The sequence below is a fragment of the Typopeltis vanoorti genome, chromosome 26 (assembly GCF_054136105.1).
Source record: "Typopeltis vanoorti isolate ZY-2024b chromosome 26, IOZ_Tvanoo_1.0, whole genome shotgun sequence".
Classification (NCBI taxonomy): domain Eukaryota; kingdom Metazoa; phylum Arthropoda; class Arachnida; order Uropygi; family Thelyphonidae; genus Typopeltis; species Typopeltis vanoorti.
Genome location: NC_143574.1, coordinates 14,771,460 through 14,788,971, shown reverse-complemented (window position 1 = coordinate 14,788,971; position 17,512 = coordinate 14,771,460). Strand labels below are relative to the sequence as shown.

Genomic DNA, 17,512 nt, shown 5'->3' with positions numbered 1-17,512 from the left:
TTCATATTAAGTTCATTCACTTACATATCTCTGGGAATTAGAATCCAACACTTCTCATCAAAAGACAGTAACAATTTACAGCGATAGTAGAAGCACTATAGATGCATAAAAAAACTAGAACAACCATATAGTGTTAATAGAACAGACAAGAAAGCTGGTTTGGAATATCACTATCGGGATGGGAAATCAAGTTCTGTTGGGTGAACCCCTTTACTGAGGTAGTAGGAAATGAGAGAGCAGGTCAGCTGGCTAAAGAAGTGGCTAGAAACAAGTCACCAAAAGTACTCAAAATCTGCTATAAAAACACTTGTAGAAGAAAGAAGTCTAGACTTGTGGGAAGAAGAAGAATGGAAAACATCAACAACAAAAGAATTCTTCCTAAGCATCAAAGGCAGATTCCTGCTGAAAAAACATGCCATTTCTCCAGGACATGGAAAACTATTCTACTAACAGGACATGGAAAACTATGGCACTACTTACACAGATTCCATATCCTGGAATCGCCATCATGCTTTTGTAGACTGTTGACCACATACTTTATGACTGTCAGCTACTGGACTCCATCCGGATGCCCCTAATGCAACACATCATCACTTCTGGAGATAAGTGGCCGGTGTCAAAACAGATAATTATTGAAAAGAATTACACAGAATTAATTAAATTTGCCAATAAGATCAACTTCCAGTCATTGTAATATAACAAATTACTGATATTGTATGAATTATATAGTGTAAATATATGTCATTGTATGTTACGCTTTCGTGCAGGCCTACACATTTTATAGCGTAAGCTTCTGTAACCAATAATCCCTCAGAATAGGTTGGTTGCTCCTTATTCCCGGTAGTATCCCATGTCTGTCAAAGCATGTGTTCACGGGGCCAGTTTGCCTGCTTTGCGAGATGAAAAACCCCAGGTAAACTTGCGAGGAAAAACCCTGCTGTCCACGCCGAAGACTGGCTAACTTGGCTATGGCTGAGGAAGATCCTTAAGCTCCTCACATTGTCGACTGTCGACAGGAATCGAACCTGGGACACTCCTTCCCCAGGCAAATGGTTGCGGAGCACACAACCACTAGGCTAACCACTTGGACAAATATATGTATATATAAAAATATAAATATGGATGTAAAGGTCAGAATATGTAGATATAGATGTATAAATGTAAATATGAATATTGATACAAAATTGGAAATATAAATGTTAGTCAGTACTTGGAAGCTACATGTAATGTAGGCATTGTATGCAATGGAGCATTTTGCAATAATTACCTCCTGGTAGGGTTACTATTGGGAGGAAAACTCCAGCATACACACCCGCACACACTCTCAATCAATCAAAGATAAAATAGCAAGATTGCTTTGCCACCAAGCCTTAAAAGTCACCTTCTGCGTAATCAACAAAATCTCTGAATGCCTGAAACCTCTACATCCATCACTCAAAAACCAGTTGTCTAGAACAAGATTAGCTACAGTTGTGGTCTATCCTACATAGGACAGATTGGCAGATCAGGTGAGATATATGCCAATTAGAACACTTTGAGGTTGTTGAGAATTAAAGCAAGCACAAATCAGGGCTGGCAATACATACAACAGAAACAAAACACCAAGTAGAACAACAAACTGCTTTGCTGCACATTGATTACTGTTTTTACTCAAGAGTGTTCAAAGAATCAGCTGAAATGATGAAACATCCTCTGCAGCATAACAAAAAACAAGGGATGATTTTACGTCGTCGGTTCTTAAATTCATCACCACACACTTGTATCCACCAATAGTACACACGTGAACCAGCACCAGCATAATAGCGAATGCATGCTTTCCATTGTTTAAACATTTTCAAATATTTTTCGCTTAAGATGTTAATTGTTATTACTTGCTTTCTAGTTTTTAGTTTATTCATGTTATTACTGATGAAGTGAAAAAAGTATTTCACAAAACTAGTTGAAATAAAAACGTAATTTCTATTTGACATCTTTGTTTGTGGTTTTATACCGGAAAAAAAAAAGTTCTAAAAATGTCCTATCTCCGTAGAAGCGTATGCAACGAGACAATAATGGATGTGGAAAATGAACATAGGTTGGATTTAAGAAGTTAACAAATTTTTATGAAATTTCAAGATCTACTTTATTGAAATATTATCAGTGACTTGTGCAAATTCAGGAAATTCTGTTGTAGTGTATGAACTTGTATACTCCAGTAAGAGCCTTGAATTTTAGAGAAATTTTCCAAATGCAAGTTGACCAAATGAATGTTAATGCTCATTAATACCCCAACTGGCCGTGACGTCTATAGATATCCAGCAAAATCTGAATACGATTCTGTAACACCTATTGAATAACGTGGATAACAAGTGCAATTTGGTCTCACTATTTCATCCACCACAGCCGGTAGAGAGAGGTTAAAGGAAATGGAGAGAAGGATGTCAAGAAAGACTGAACATCAACATAATGGCTGATTATTATCAGGTGAGATCTCTAGGGACTCAAGGAAGGCCACATATCACCATCATCAGCTGTCATACCTTTTCTTGAATTGATTCATGCTGTTTGCACTTACAACCTCCAAAGGCACTTTGTTCCAGTAATGCACCACTCTGTGAGAGAAAAAACTTAATTCACTGTATTCATTCCCAATTTCCATGGATCCCCCTTTCAACCTGTTTGCACCTTCCATGAAATGAAAAATTCCATCTACTGGTATCCTTTCAGAAGTTAATAAGATCTCAATCATATCATCCATCTTTCTCCTGTTTTTGCTCGAGTCTGCAGTCCACAAATTTTTGATCGTGCTTTATAATTTGTTTTCCACAATGCTAATATCATTAATGTTCTCCTTTGCACTCTTTCTCCACTATATCAACATCACCATGGAAATCAAGATGTCAGACTTGCACATGTTAGGCTGAGTGAGGTCATATCATGGCCTTATAAAGAGGAAAAAAATTATTTCCTTATCCTTACACATTCAGCTTCATTTCGGCATTTCAATTATGTGAGTTTTATTTGTGATCTTTTCTATATGCCCTTGAACTTCAGCTTCCTATCTGTTAAAACTCTTAGATCCCTAGCCCAGTCAGTTTCTTCTGGCATAATCTCATCAATATATTATGATGTTGGATATTTCATTACACCATAGCGCATGAGTATACATTTACTAATATTAAACTGCAACCATTTTCAAATGACCACGAGTCCTGCCTATTCAAATCATTCTGCAAGTACTATACATCACCTGCATTCCTGATTACTTTCCTATATTTGCATCATCAGCAAACAGCTATATGTCATGCCACCTGTCAAATCCTTCCAATATTATTAATGTCAAGATTGAATAACACTGGAATAGGGAGTGACTGCTGTGGTACATGAGTGGTTGCCTTAAATCTTGCAGACTCAATCAATTACCCATATAGCACTTTTTGATATCTCCCTCTTCTACACTAATTATTACCCAATCCCATATTTTCCATTTTATGCAACAGTCTTCCATTCTGTATCTTGTCAAAAGCCTTAACAAGGTCTAAAAGTATCATGGTGTATCCATTCAGTTGGTCTAACTGAATTATAATATTTGAAAATGTGAGCTGCTGCCCAACATCATTACACAGTACACCTTGAAACCCACAGAACAAGTTTCTTTTCCTCCTCCTTCATCCCTGTTACTGCTGTATTGTGGAACAGTCTTCCCCTTGATGTATTTCTCAAGGAATACAATATACAGGCTTTTAAATCAAATGTAAACAAGTTTCTCCTTTCCCAACCCACGACCCATATACAGTATTAATGTATTATAGGTTGATCAACCAACTTCTCGTGTATTGGCTCAAAAAGTTGATCTTTCTTTAGTAAACACATGCTGCTCATTACAAAGTGTAGATTGTCAGTGCATTTCTGTATACAATCTTTCACTAACTTTTTCAAAATCTTTACCACCATAAGGGTGGTGCAAAGATTACTGCTAGATGTTATGCATGAAATGAATAGTTTATGTTGTATTTAAAATGTGATGCAAAAAATTTACAAAATGGGGGTGGGGGGTATTTTCTGAATTGGCCTAGCTGAAGTGAAATTCACTTATCAGAATCAAAATACCTTTTTAAAAGGTTTGTTCTTAGGTATTCTATACTTCATGCTGTAAACAAATACTGGGGTTCTAGAAATGTGTTGCCAGTATTCTTCCTCATTAAAAAAACTGTTGAGATAGAAATAATGTATTGACTACTCAAATAGTTCTGTGAAAATGCTTCTGTGTCACACCAGAAGAAATAAGTTAATAAGCTAAAAACCAGATTGTAACAGGTAAAATGCATAATGAAATATTTGAAAACAAATAACAATGGAAAGTGTGTATTTGGTATGAAGCTATTTACTGGTTTGTGATATGCTGCAAACTACTGGTAACTGCATGTTTTGTTTAACTAGAGAAGACCAGCCTTCATGTAAAATCATCCTGTTTTTTTTTTTTTTTTTTTTTTTTTTTTTTTTTTTTTTTTTTTATCTGTTGTGGATGTTTAATAATTTCAGCTGATTCCCTGAAAGCTCAGAAAAATCTGTAATCTATGTTGAGCATTTTGTTTGTTGCCATAATACTTTAATATTTGGTTTTAGTTGTATATGCTGCCAGTGCTGATTTGTGTTTCCTTTCGTTCTCTGCATCCTTCATATCTTCAGATTGGCACACCTCTCCTGACCTTGTCTATTCTACATAGCATGAACCATAGGTACAGTTGATCATGTAGACACCAGGTTTATTAAGACATGGATTTGTTGGAGGTTTCAGGAGATTAGAGATGTTGAGTAGAACACAATCTTTATATTTTGTTGATATATACAGTTTGGCACAAATAAGATATCAAGGATAGTACATTTGTGCCAAACTATATATAGGAGAGAACTGCTGTTCCTCTGAAGTCTTGTTTTTTCATGTTCATCTGACTGTCTTAGAGGTTGACTTAATTTCGTTTACCAGTATTTTGTTGTAGCAATTCTTTGGTAGGATAGTGCTGAGGTAGTCAGTAGCAAAATGGCCTAAAAGTGCATCTTTTACCTCATTGTCATCTGCAAATTTTCATCCTTGAAAGTCTTTCTTCAGTATTTTGAACTACATTAAAAATTATTCTAATTTTGTGAATGTTTTCAAATAACAGTTTTCTTATAATTTATATTACATTTTTATGTGTTTACATGGTTATATAATCTACAAAGTACATATATTTAGATGATGCTAATTCATATTTGGTAATAATTATTTTACATCTAATAAATTAGAATTGCAAATCATTCAACACATTTTCTTTGCTTATTCTAATTCTTGGATTTGGAGATGTATTAATTCTAAGCAAAATATTTCATATTTCAACAGGCATATTGAAATTCTTAACAATTGCAAGTGTCTGATTTCAGACACTTGCAATTGTTAAGAGAGAGTTTCCTCTGTTTGAATTGCTACATTGTTATATTCGGTTGCTTAATGAAAAGAATATCGACAGTGCATGGAAAGCATTTAAACAATACTTAAATGATGCGATATCGGAATGTGTCCCGAGAGTTCGAAGAATAAATAGAGTAGGAGTCAAATGGGTGTGTAATCTTATTAAGCAAGAGATTTGTAAGAAAAGGATGATGTGGAAGGAATGTCGTGTGCATAAGGATGACATCCATCATGAACATTATAAGCAGCAGGCTGGAATAGTCACAACTGTTGTATGGAAAGAAACTGGCTCTGCATGCTAAAGAGAACCCACAAGAATTCTATCGATATGCAGCAAGTAAAAGAAAGAATGAATATGAAAGAATAACTCTTCTAAATCCAGATGCCATGAGGGTTACAAATGCAGAAGAGATTGTTCAGTTAATGAGCACCCATTTTGTTAAACGCTATCAACCTGGTGTATGCTCATTGTTACCTCTTCACTAGATGAAGAAACGCAGGTATATGAGGATGAGGTATTAGAGCTGTTGCACAGATTGAATAAGAATTCAGCAATAGAGACTGATGGGATATCAGCATGTGTGCTAAAAGAGTATTCAGCTGAACTGGCCATTCCTTTGTCCTGGCTGTTTAATATGGGAAGATTCCACAAGAATGGAAGGAATGTATGATAATTCTATTGCACAAGGGTGGTGTAAAGACCGATGTATCCAACTATCGACCAATTAGTATCTCAGGAGTGGTGGTGAAGATTTTGGAAAAATTGGTTAGGGCTTTCATTCAGAAATGGGTTGACAGTGAATCTCCACTTTGCAATTAACAACATGGGTTTACTAAGGGAAGGTCATATTTTAGCAACTTGCTCACATTCTATAACAATGTTACCATTGACCTAGACAAGGGGAATGGATACACCATGATACTTTTGGATTTTGCTAAGGCTTTTGATACATCATGGTAGAGTGTTGCATAAATTGGAGAAAATGGGTTTGGGTTATAGAATATCAGCATGGATAAGAGAATGGCCGACTAATAGATATCAAAAAGTGGTACACAGGAATCAACAACGCTTCGGGAACCCGAAGCGTTGTTGTCTTCGCTTACACATCCCCTGAGACACTTTGCAAGTGCGGCAGTAGGTGGCCTCCTAGGAGCGATTCCTGGCACCTTCGGGTGACTGACTGGCCTGCTACGCTATTCCTCCCTTCCAGGGTTAGCAGCTCTGGTAGGGTTAAGTTTCCTCGCTTGCAATAACTCATCAGATAAAGGCTTCGACTCTTATAGGCCGGAGCCAGAAAACTCATCGAGCGTTAATCCAGATGTCTGTTTCTTGTTTGGAGGTTATCCTGCCACCTGTCCCAGCGGCGTCCTCAGGAAGAAAGTTAAAAGAAAGCTCTTCAAAGACTGTCATCAACCCATTTATTCAAGTTCTCATCATTCTTGTTCTGGCAGTCAAGGAGTTCCCAATCTCAGACACTTCATATGTCAGGTCTGCGATCGTGCATTCTCTATCGCAGTTGGCCTTGGCGTGCATCGCACCTCGAAACATCCAGCCGAAGCCAACGCTGCAATAAGAACGGTGCGTCAAAGTATGTCGGACTGCTGAAGAAGAAAAGATCCTCGTCACTCATGAGATCGAGTTGACGGCTCGATGGATAAAGAAAATCAATGAGGCTTTATTTAAGGTGTTCCCATTAAGATCCTTGGATGCCATCAAGTGTCATAGACGGAAAGCCAGTTACAAAGCCTTACTTCAAGAATTGGCAGCACATCCGCCACACTTAGGGACAGGTAATATCTCCGTATCTCCTATCCCTGCCTCTCCATCTTCCAGCCACTATCCTGCTGTTGAAGAGGCTTTGATTTTCAGACTGACATCATCTCTAGATGATCCTCCTCTTCTGGAATATAACCATCAAATTCTTAAATCTCTAATCCAGACTCATCTGGATTAGAGATTTAAGTAGAATCAGTTGAATGACTACCTCCACACTGAATTCTCTGAACACTTCATGCCTTGTCAACATCAGCCTACATCTCATTCTACAATGACTGTCAAATAGGAAGCAGAGGAAGAAGGCCTATGCAGGCTCTCTATAAAAAGAATAGAGGGCAATGTGTGAAAACTATCCTTGACTGTGCTTCTCCTCCACCTCTAGCAGACTTACATGATGATTTTGTCAAATTCTGGAGTACAGTCTTTTCTGCTCCACCTCCACACTTCCCTGATTATGATGACCAACCTATGATATTGAGGTCCATTCCTGCCCTTCAAATATACCAACCTGTCTCCATCCAGGAGATTAAAGCAGCTCTTCCATCCAATTTCTCTGCCTCCGGACCTGATGGCTTTCCTGCGTCTAGGCTTCGGAAGGTGCCGTTGAAGATTCTTCAAGACTTAGTGGACATTCTCCTTTCCAGTAAAGTAATACCACCATACTTACGTGCTTCAAGAACTATCTTCATTCCGAAGAAAGAAACTTCAAGCTGTGCATCAGACTTTAGACCTATCACCATCTCCCCTGTGTTACTTAGACTGTATTATAAAATATTAGTTAAACGACTTCAGCAACATATACAGCATGATTATAGACAGAGCTTTTGTCCCTTCAGATGGCTGTGCCGAGAATATATATCTTCTTTCTTCTCTTCTTTCTGATTCCCGACGCTACCTTAAGCCTCTATATATGGCGTTGCTGGACCTCCAAAAGGCCTTTGATAGCGTCTCCCTTCCTGCTCTCCTTCGAGCGCTGTCTATTGCTGAATGTCCAGAACCTTTTCTTTCTTATGTTATGGAGCTATACTTGAGTAGCTCCATCACTATCACTACAGGGTCCCATGCAACTTCTATTCTTGCAGTGCGGGGTGTTTGCCAGGGTGATCCTTATCTCCCCTTTTCTTTAACTGTGTCATAGATGAGTTTTTTCATTCTCTTCCTAGCCACATAGGCTGCTCTCTAGGTTCTTCCTTTAATGCTATGGCCTTTGTGGACGATCTTATTCTCGTAGCCTCTACTAAGATAGGCTTGCAGGAACTCCTACCGGGCAGTTGACTTCTTCTCTGTTCGAGGCCTTTCTATTAATGTAGAGAAGTCCTGCTCTTTAGCTCTTGTCCCCTCTGGTCATGACAAGAAGCTTAAGGTCTAGACTATACAGTTTTCCCCTGCATGGGAGGCCGTTGCATGCTTTGAGCATCCTGGAAGAGTGGAGATACCTCGGTATCATGTTCACCCCGAAGGGAAGGTCTTCTGTCCCTTCTATCCTAGAAGCTGGGATTGTTTCTTTGAGGAAAGCTCCTCTCGAGCCCCAGCAAAGACTGTTTCTCCTTTCCTACTATCTCCTACCTCGCTTTTACCACAAGTTGGTGCTTGGTAGGACATATATCTCGGTACTGTCCCGAATGGACAGGGCTATCCGTTCAGCCATGAGATCATGGCACCGTCTGCCGCCTGACACTCCTACTGCATATTTCCATGTGAGGGTGAAGGATGGCGGGCTTGGGGTTCCATCACTTAGATGGCTGATTCCACGCCTGCGGCTGTCAAGAATCGCACAGTTAGAACTATCTTCTTCCCCCATCTGCAGAGAGGCTTTCTATAGCCCATTAATAAAAGAAGACTTTAGGCAGGCTAAGGGCTGGTCCCATTATCAAGGTACTTTAATCAAGTCAGCACCCACAGAACACAAGAGATGGGCATCTCTGTTGCACTGTTCTGTAGATGGTGCTCCTTTAAAAGAATCATATCTGGTGCCTCCCCAGCATGATTGGGTAAGGGATAGCACCAGACTCCTCCCTGGGTTCGAGTATATTGACCTTATCAGAATGAGGATCAATATCCTGCCTACTCGAGCCCGCACAGCTCGATGGGGTAGTGACGACTCCAACTGTAGGGCTGGCTGCCACTACAGTGAGACATTGTCTCATGTAACCCAGTGTTGCTTCTGCACCCATGGGATCCACGTGAAGAGGCATGATGCCGTGGTCTCCATTCTGAACAACCGCTTTAAGATCAAAGGTTGGGAGACTGCGATGGAACCACATTATAGGACCTCCGTGGGTTTGCGTACGCCAGAATTAGTGATTAAAAGAGATGGTGACGTTTGGGTAGTTGATGCCCAGGTGGTGGGAACAGGGCGCCCACTAGCCTATAGCCATAATGATAAAGTAAATTATTATAAAAATAACCACGATCTGGTTAGTAAGATATGGGAGGAGCATGGGGCAACTTCGAGGTTTACCAGCACCACCATCTCTTTACATGGTATATGGAGTGTAGATAGTTATAAGGACTTAAAACAGCTTTGGCTTATGCAGAAGGATATAAAGTTCTTTCCTTGAGGGCCCTACAGGGCACACTGGTGGCATGGCTTTGCCACCAGAGAATGACTACAATGATAACTAGAACAGGCGTAGGGTAAAATACTTATAAAGGCTTAGGCTTATATCAAGTCTGGATGAAATGTCTGGACGTGATGTAAGGGTAGTACTGCCCATAACCAGTACAAAGATTAATAAAAAAAAAATAATAATAATAATAAAAAATAACCAGTGGTGTACCACAGCGATCAGTGTTAGTCCACTGTTATTCAGTCTATACATTAATGATATTGGGAAGGATTTGACAAGCGACATACAGCTATTTGCTGATGATGCAAAGATAGGTAGGGTAATCACAAATGCTGTGATTACAAATACTGCTCTACTGCACTACTTGCGGAATGATTTGAATAGGCTGGAATTGCGGGCATGGGAAAATGGGTGTCAGTTCAGTGTCAGTAAATATAAAGTCATTCACTTAGTCATGATTCGATATCCAATGTTGTATCATATTGATGGAATTAGGCTAGAGGAAACTGATGAGGGTAGGGATCTTGGAGTGTTAATAGATAGGAAGTTGAAGTTCAGGGGCCATGTAGCAAAGATTGCAAATACAACTCAAAAGATAATTGCAATGCTGAAACGAACATTCACATGTAAAGATAAGGATGTTATTTTGCCTCTTTACAAGGCCTTGATAAGACCCCACTTGGACTATTGTGCGCAGGTCTGGTCTCGTGGTTTTTGTTGTGATTTTGATAAATTGGAGAGAGTACAAAGGAGTGTGTTAAAAATGATATCAGGATTGTGGAATACTGATTATGAAGACATTGAGAATTTGTAGACTGCAAACAGGAGAAAGAGGGGAGATATGATAATTGAGACTTACAAACTTCTGAAAGGGTAATATAGGATTTCAATTGATGGAATTTTTCTATTTATGGAGGGTGGGGGAAGGATGAGAGGGCATCCTTGGAAGCTGAGAATGAAGGCCACTAAGAAGGGAGGATGAGGGCTAGATTTTTCTCTCATAGGGTGGTGCATGATTGGAATGGATTGCCATTGAATGTTGTGAGTGCAAGCAGTGTGTGAATGAATTCAAGAATAAGTATGATAGCTGGTGTGTATAGTATATAGCCTCCCTCAATGAGTTTCTGACTCCTTGGAGGTTTCTCTTAATAATAATATGGCAATTTACAAATGTAAAGAAATCAAGAAAACAAATGAAGTGTTTCAATTCAGAAATATGATTGCATATATTGAAGGAAGGAAATTGTTCTTTATAATAACAACAAAAAAAAAAAACAGCACAGCTTAAACTTATAAGCTTAGGCTATATTCTGTAAAGCTTGTTCATTGTAGATTTTTAAAAATATCCATATATTACATGAGATTCAGATATGCAGCCTGAATAAATGAGTAGTAGTTTTTGCCAACTGAACTCCTGAGGCAGATTGATACTGTTTGAACTATTTTTTTTACGTATCTCCTAATCCATGAAAGGTTGTAAATGTATAGTGTGTTAGTATTGTAGCTAGGTGAAGTTTTTTTTTTCCTTACTGTTTTTATTAATTTTATATACGTTCTGTAGATTTTTTTCATAATCCAGAAACCCTTCTCTACAAACCAGATATGGAACTTTTTTAAGTCGCTTCAAGTTTCCAGTAAACAGGGACGTGGTCTCGTACCATGTGATTCTAAATTTCTACTAAATATTGGGTTGTGAAATAACTAACATTTCTTGTCATTTAAATTATTTTTTTATTGTCTTTAATAAAAACATTTGTGTTTTAGTCTTATAGCGTGCATGCTAATAAGGGATCCAGATAAACGAGCTTCCCTGGAAGAAATAGCTAATGATCCATGGCTTACTTCTGGAGATGCTATTCAGCCAGCCGATTATCTGCCTTTGGTATCACGAGAGCACTTATCTGATGAAGATCACACGCACATAATTCAGAAGATGGTGAATGGCTCTATTGCTACTAAAGAAGAAATATTAGAGTATGTCTCATTGCATTTACTTTTAAATTTGAGCTGTGTTTAAAACTTACTTTCATATTAAACATTTTCAGAGTATTAAATTACTTTGTTTATACAGCAGATGGGCGCAGCTCACTCACTCAATTAGTCCCTCCAAAAAAAATTAGTCGCAGGAATAAAAAGCTTCAGAAGCAAGGCAGCCAATGGGGATAACTGCCTTTTTGGCTTTTTTCTGGTAGCAACAAACTGAAAGAGAGAGATCCCCATTAAGAACTTCTGTATGTTGCTTCAGGCTGATAAGGTCTCACAGTAACACCTATCTCAGGGATTTACATCATGGTTGTTATGACTGTTGGCATTTACAAGTCTGAACTTTTATAAGATCACAACTAACATCTTCAATATTTTGGTATTATATCCATAAAACTAATAAGAAAATTTTAATATGAAATTGAACATTTTCACTGCTGAGAAAATAGAAGCCAACCAAACTCCCTTTCTGACTTATTTTCAAATTTTCTTTTATAATTTATATTTAAAAATAATATTCAAAACTAGGCTAGTTGAATCAAGGTCAATAAAAATTGTGATATATAAATAATTTTATTGAAAATCTTGCTCAGTATTTTTATACAATGCTGAATAATCTGCATCACCTTCATCCTTTAAAATTTATCTGTTATGTTTTGAAACAGAGAATACACAGACATATCTGCTCTCTCTCTCTCTCCTTCCTCTTTCTCTTCCAATGAGCTGCTTGAACACAAATGGCAGTACCTAGTGGAAATAATCAGAGTTGGGAAATGGCTTCCTTTCAGTCAGAGAAATTGATCATCAAATGATGCAAATTTCTCTTATAAGTGTTAGTTGAAATTCTGCAAGTATTATGTTTTTACCTGTTTTCACTTTTGTTCACTGTCTGAGAATTTATAACTGTGAAGGAGGCGAAGTAAAAAAGAACTGTGTACAACTTCAAGGCCTTATGCAAACATTCAGCAGAACTACTTTGTCGCCTTTATTCATGGCTGATTAATGTTTTTCTCTCCTGATGATTTCATGCAGTTTCATGACTTGTATCATGACATAGAAATTTATTTTCCCTGGGATTAGGGATAATAATAATAAATCTCCCAGTCTGTGTCATATACCTCTGTGCAGCAGTATAAATATTTTGCCCTGGATATCAAATGTGGACAAGAAGTGCTTGAGTTGAACTGAAATATATTCAAAATAGATTCACTACATTCCATGAAGTGCAAATGTGTTTAAAAGTCATTTCAGTGGAGATTTTTAGAAAAAGTACTATTCTATCTCAGCCAGGACTCCATTTTTAACTACTCAGGTGATTCAAACTTAGTATTGAAACTTTTAATATGAAAGCCTCCCTAAAACTTATTTCTATTCAGAAGAGAATAGAAACTTAATAGTGACCCTCTTATTTGCAGAACATATAATACTAACTTGTCCTCCTTTTCTTCTTTTTTCTGTGTACTTCTGATTAGAAATAGTCTTTTCCACATCAAGTGAGTGCTGATTTACACTCATAAGTAGATTTAATGGAATGAATAAGACACAGAGAAATAATTGAACGCAAGTTTATCTCAGTCACAGAGACATCATCAGGGGGTACAGTGTTAAAATTGTAAAAGCACACAAAAAAATGCACAAAACATTAAGTGGAAAAAAAAACAAACAGAAGCCTTAAGTCCTATGAGGAGCTTCCTCTGTGTTGGGTGGAAGGAACACAATAAAAGTGTCCCAAATTTTGAGAAATTCTGTCATGTTGTACCATCATTTTAAATTGTGAAATTGGTACACCTGTAATCCTATACTCCCCCTGAGGATGCATATAAGGAAATTGATGAAGATGAAATTCTGAGAAGTTTAGCACAACTGTGTTTATTAAGATCAGGTTTTTACAAATTATTTGTAAAAAAGAATTGTACAGAATTTGTAAAAAAAAAATTAAAAGAAGAAGAAGAAATCCACACCTACAGTATGAAATGTGCAAAGGCTTGCAAAAATGACCTTTCATGGGTGGGAGCAACATAAATATACAGTAAAGTCCTGATGGGGGGGCACCATCAGGACTTTAGGAAAACGGTAGCTTCCTCACTTCATTTCTCATTTGCTGTTGTGTAGTACTTGCATGCACGTGTCTCTATCTTAAGTTCCCATGAAGATGGCAATGTGACGCCAAATTATTGAAAAGTATATATTAGATTTAATTTATATTCTAGTATACGCTGTCAATTCCTTAAGTATTTAATAATCAAATTTCTCATCTGTGTGTTCCTGGGAAGATTTATGCAAAGCATACTCGAAAAGAATTGAAGAGAAATTGGGAGAACAACCTGGATTCAGGCCAAATGGAGGTTGTCACGATCTGATTTTCAATGACAAATAGTTAAGAAATCATGGGAATATGACAAGGATTTGTATTTAAGTTATGTAAATCTGGGAAAGAGCCTCCATAGTTTAATCGGTATAGACAAAGCCCTTAGATCAAAAAGATCCGGATTCAATTCCGATGTGAGTTAGCCAGTCTCATACAGAGGTAGATGGTTTTTTCACCCAGAAACTTTTTGTTCCTCAGAACAGGCAAACCAGTCCCATGAACACACACGTCTACAGACACAAGACACTCCTGGAATAAGGATTAACCAACCTATTCCATAGGATTTTCGGTTTTTGAATGCCTGCACTGTGAAGATGGGTCTATGCGTAAACATAAATCAACAGCAAATCTGGAAAATGCATACCACAAGGCTTCCAGGGAAAAGTTTTTCAAAACACTACAATTATATGGGATAAATGGAACATTATACAGAGCAATACATAATCTATATTTAAGTTTTAAGTCAGCAGTTAGAATTGAAGGACATATAGGCAGATGGTTTTCTGTAAAATCAGTTTGTCACCTTATAGATGATGAATAGGAGTGATGATGGTGTGCATCCTCTCTCTCTACCCACTCTTGTTTGTCATTTGTATAATTTGCATTATGAAAGAAAGTGCCATTAAATTTGATATTAGATAGGAGATATCAAACTTAGCTCTTTGCTTTATGCAGATGATGATGAATTACTCCTAAATAAGGAGTGCTAAAAAGGTATAATAAGTTAGGCATGACATTATGAAAACATTCATTAACAAAGAAAACTTCAACTGCATTCTCAATATAGTACGTATAGAATAAGTAAAATATTTTTAGCTTATTTGGTTCAGTGTTTAGTGATGATGGCAAATTGAATATGGAAGTAGACAACTGAATAAACAAAAGTCATCATATGGTGGTTATTTATTATGAGATTAATTGTATTATTTAATCTTAAAAAAAAAAAAAAAAAAAAAAAATATCAGCTAACGCCTTTTTATTCCCGTATATACGGGAGTAGGCGAGGCCATTTAGCCCTATCTAACTTTTGGAGACTGAGTGGGCAGTTCAATCTCCACTGGTACCCAATCAGAGACAGATGGCCCAAGGCTATCACTAATTAAGCGGTACGCAGTGAAGAGAGACGGCTCAAATGTGCCGCCATCTCGTGGTCTCTAACCCTAACACAATATATTTTAATGTCTGAAATAATGTGGGTTCTACGGTCGATTTTCTTGAGTTTACAGGACGAAAAACCCGAGTTTCCGGGAGGAAAAACCTGCTTGCCCGTGCCAGAGATCGACTTAATCTGTTTCTAACAATTATTTTTTTTTATTTCTGAGTGTACCCATATATGCACAAGGGTTCACTCCGATTAGTGCAATGACTTTAACTCCTTTCAGAATCAAAAAAAAATTACTGACTCAAGACTAAATACAAAATATACACATTTAATAAAACAAAAACAATATATACACTTCAAACAAAATAATTACAAAATTAATTGGATCCAAAGGCCTTTTAAATAAACTTACAGTTAAGAGATCAGCTATTCTCTGACTCAATCTATTACTGATTTGTTAACATATACTTCATCTCATTTTACTAGACTAAACACTTTGTTTACACAATAACAAAATGTTCATAGCCAGTTTCTCTGTTAAGGCCTCGTGTAGCACACATAAATTCTTCTTGACACTGAAATGTAGATATTCTGAATTCACCTAAGTATAAACACTTTCACTTCATGCAATTCTTTCCAATCAGCATTTCTTCGAACATTCCTTTAGAACATCATTAACAATATCTTCTTTTATTTACTAATTCTTATTGACAGTCTTCCACCTTAAAACTCATTGCTACAATTCTCTTTTCGGAATCCACTATTAATCTTCCAATCAGCGTTTTTCGAACATTCCTTTAGAACGTCATATGCAATAACTTCCTTTATTTACCAACACTTGTTGACAGTCTTAAATCTTTAAAAATTCATAACTCTACGATTCCCTTTTCGGAATCTACTAATCCACTATTCCCTTTCTGGAATCTATTATCAATTTTCCTCCGACTGTCACATAAAACTTAAGTTCCTCCTAACCTCAATATCTGCTGGTCAGCGTTTTCCTTTCTCCTGGAACGCTCTCTTGTTTATTCCCATTACCTCGATACTGAATGCTCTCTGTCAGCTGTCAATCATTCATCCAACTCTTCACCGAACATGCGCACTCCATGAAAGTGGCAAGCGAGAAGCTAAGTATAATGGCTGACATGTTGTCTCCATTAGTGACAAGAGAATGTCTTCATAAAACAACACAACATTAATATTTTAAACTACAATAAAATTTTTGAAAGTAATACAACTATCCAAATCCAGTAAGTACATGAATTTTTTAAATGTTTTACATTTCATTTTGACAAAAATAACATCAATAACAGGCACATCGCAAGTGCCAACAATGCTTGGTATGAAACCAAAACTAATAAATGTACTATTTTAAACAATTTGAAAAATATTCAGAATTTTAAATTATGATTATTTTTATAGTGGGGAACCAGTTCAATAAACATACAGGGTGTTCGGGATAAATTTGACATATTTATAATTAATTATATTTTTCCGTAAGTTCCATGTATTAACACACACTTCTCTTCATTTAAAAGTTTGGACCCTTCTTCATTCATATACAAGATGTCAGAAAGGATGGATAGCTGGAACCCACCTGAATCATGGAAGAGAATAACTTGTATCATGATGATTCGTGCCTGCCATCAAAATAAGGATATTACGACTGCTGCCCAATGCTCCCTGAATACAGTAAAAACAATCAGGCATGAACTAGAGACTTGCAATGATGACTACGAGGATGTAGCAAGAAGAAAGATCCCTAGCAGACGATCTGATTGCGTTCGTACAGCAGAATTCCTCGCAAATCTGCAGGAACAGGTGTTGAAGAACCCTGGCATTGGAATTCGGGCTTTGTTCGTGGAGTTGCTAACTGTAGTCAAGCCCTGGATAACAAGGGTAGCCAATGGTAGGCCGTATGTATGGCAGCAGGATTCTGCCCCTTGCCACACCTCTGGGAAAAGTCAAAAATGGTTGTCTGAAAATTTCTACGACTTCACCAGTCCAAATGTTTGGCCTCCAAACTCCCCAGACCTTAACCCCATGGATTATTTTGTATGGGGCGCAGTTGAAAAAGACACCAATCGCACTTCCAGTAATACAAAAGCCCAGTTAATGGATAAAATTAAAACAGTTTTTGCGGCCCTTCCCAGGGAGACTGTAGCATCAGCTTGTTCGAGGTTCCGAAGCAGAATTGAAGCTGTGATCGATGCTAATGGTGGTTATTTTGAGTAAATCTTGTTGATAGTATTGTAATTAACTCTGCCTGTAATGTTTTTTTGTC

The 17,512-nt window shown here is 37.4% G+C and overlaps 1 protein-coding gene across 1 annotated transcript in view; it reads left to right on the top strand.

Annotated features, from left to right (window-relative positions):
• The window catches only part of Snrk (SNF related kinase), a 142,995-nt gene that overhangs the window by 62,009 nt on the left and 63,474 nt on the right, over nucleotides 1-17,512 (top strand). The window contains exon 3 of the mRNA XM_090414896.1: nucleotides 11,540-11,749. Within this exon, the coding sequence (XP_090271022.1) occupies nucleotides 11,540-11,749 (210 nt within the window). The remainder of the gene's footprint in view (nucleotides 1-11,539; nucleotides 11,750-17,512) is intronic.